This window comes from Palaemon carinicauda, chromosome 1 (assembly GCF_036898095.1).
Source record: "Palaemon carinicauda isolate YSFRI2023 chromosome 1, ASM3689809v2, whole genome shotgun sequence".
Lineage (NCBI taxonomy): Eukaryota > Metazoa > Arthropoda > Malacostraca > Decapoda > Palaemonidae > Palaemon > Palaemon carinicauda.
The window spans coordinates 285392391-285394055 of record NC_090725.1 but is presented as its reverse complement, the minus strand read 5'-3'; the positions used below and the strand labels follow the sequence as shown (position 1 = coordinate 285394055).

General features: G+C 38.4%; 1 protein-coding gene across 1 annotated transcript in view; it reads right to left on the bottom strand.

Moving 5' to 3' along the window:
• Positions 1-310: 310 nt before the first annotated feature.
• Positions 311-1665, bottom strand: part of LOC137639387 (protein starmaker-like) — a 13057-nt gene continuing 11702 nt past the window's right edge. Inside the window, exon 5 of the mRNA XM_068371664.1 lies at positions 311-330. Coding sequence (XP_068227765.1) covers positions 311-330 — 20 coding nt within the window. The remainder of the gene's footprint in view (positions 331-1665) is intronic.

Genomic DNA, 1665 nt, shown 5'->3' with positions numbered 1-1665 from the left:
GGTGAAGAGATTCACTATTGAAACTCGTAATTTCCTACCAGAATATTCGTTATACAACTTGAGAGAGAGAGAGAGAGAGAGAGAGAGAGAGAGAGAGAGAGAGAGAGAGAGAGAGAGAGAGAGAGAGAGCGGATCTTTTGAACATCGAAGTGTTATGGCCTAGTTTAAGACACACAAATACAAATACACGTATACATATGTACATACAAACATATACATACATACAATATGTGATAGAGAGAGAGAGAGAGAGAGAGAGAGAGAGAGAGAGAGAGAGAGAGAGAGAGAGAGGTGGGTGTAGCTGATACGGCTAAGAGCTCTCAAACAGGGCTGTAAACACAGAGAAGGAATCTTTAACCAGTTCACTTATTTAACCCCAAAAAATTCAGAGCTCTGTGCGATTTCTGAAATTCCTGAAGGCTGCCGTTGAGACCAAAGGAAGATATACAAAGCAAATAATTGTTTATGAATTGTGTATGCGTGTGTATTCATACACAAGGCCTCAGTAACCACACCTTCCTTCCTTACTTGTTTTGGGTTTAAATCCAACCCTTCACTGAAGTCGAATGAACTACTTACCTATTTCCTAAAATTCACAAATCCCTTATACACTTTCACAAATTAAAAGAATAGGCACAATTTATACGAGTTTTTCTTACTATTTTCCTATTTCCTTTCCTCACTGGGCTATTTTTCCCTGTTGAAACCCTTGGGCTTATAGCATCTTGCTTTTCCAATTCTGTTATTTTGCGCAAGTTAGCAAGAAGAGGAGCTTTTAGCACTAGTTGGAGAATTGGTAATGTTACTCCTCTATGTAAATGTGTTTGTGGTAGCTCAAGTCCCACTGATTACCGCCCAATTTCAATAACTCCCATATTATCTAAAGTTTTTGAACGTCTTCTGGCAAAACGTCTTAATAGGTTTGCTGAAGGTAATCATCTACTCCCTAGTTTGCAATTTGGTTTTCGTAAAGGCCTTGGAGCATGTGATGCCCTTCTTACAATCTCCAATGCTGTACAGAAATCCCTTGATTGTGGTCGGGAAGTTCGTATGATTGGCCTTGATTTTAGTGCTGCCTTTGACCGTGTTAACCATGAGGGCCTTGTTTTCAAACTGAAACAGTTGGGAGTGGGTGGGTCGTTTCTTAGCATTATTATTGATTTTTTAAGTAATAGATCTCAAAGAGTTGTTGTTGATGGGCACCATAGTGATTATAGGAATGTGATATCTGGTGTTCCACAGGGTAGTGTTCTTGGCCCATTACTTTTCATACTATATACACATGACATGTGGTTTGGCCTAGAAAACAAGCTTGTTGCATATGCAGATGATGCTACTCTCTTTGCATCAATTCCATCCCCTGAATGTAGATCTAGGGTTGGTGAATCCCTTAATAGAGATTTAGCTAGAATTAGTGCATGGTGCAAATTATGGGGTATGAAGTTGAATCCTAACAAAACTCAAAGTATGATTGTAAGTAGGTCAAGGACGGTGGTTCCTCAACATCCGGATCTCAGTATTGATAATGTTTCTTTAAATATGTATGACTCTTTCAAAATTTTAGGTGTGATTCTCGACAGTAAATTTACTTTTGAGAAACATATAAGGTCTGTGTCTTCTTCAATTTCACAAAAAATAGGCTTATTGAGAAAGTCTTTCAAGATT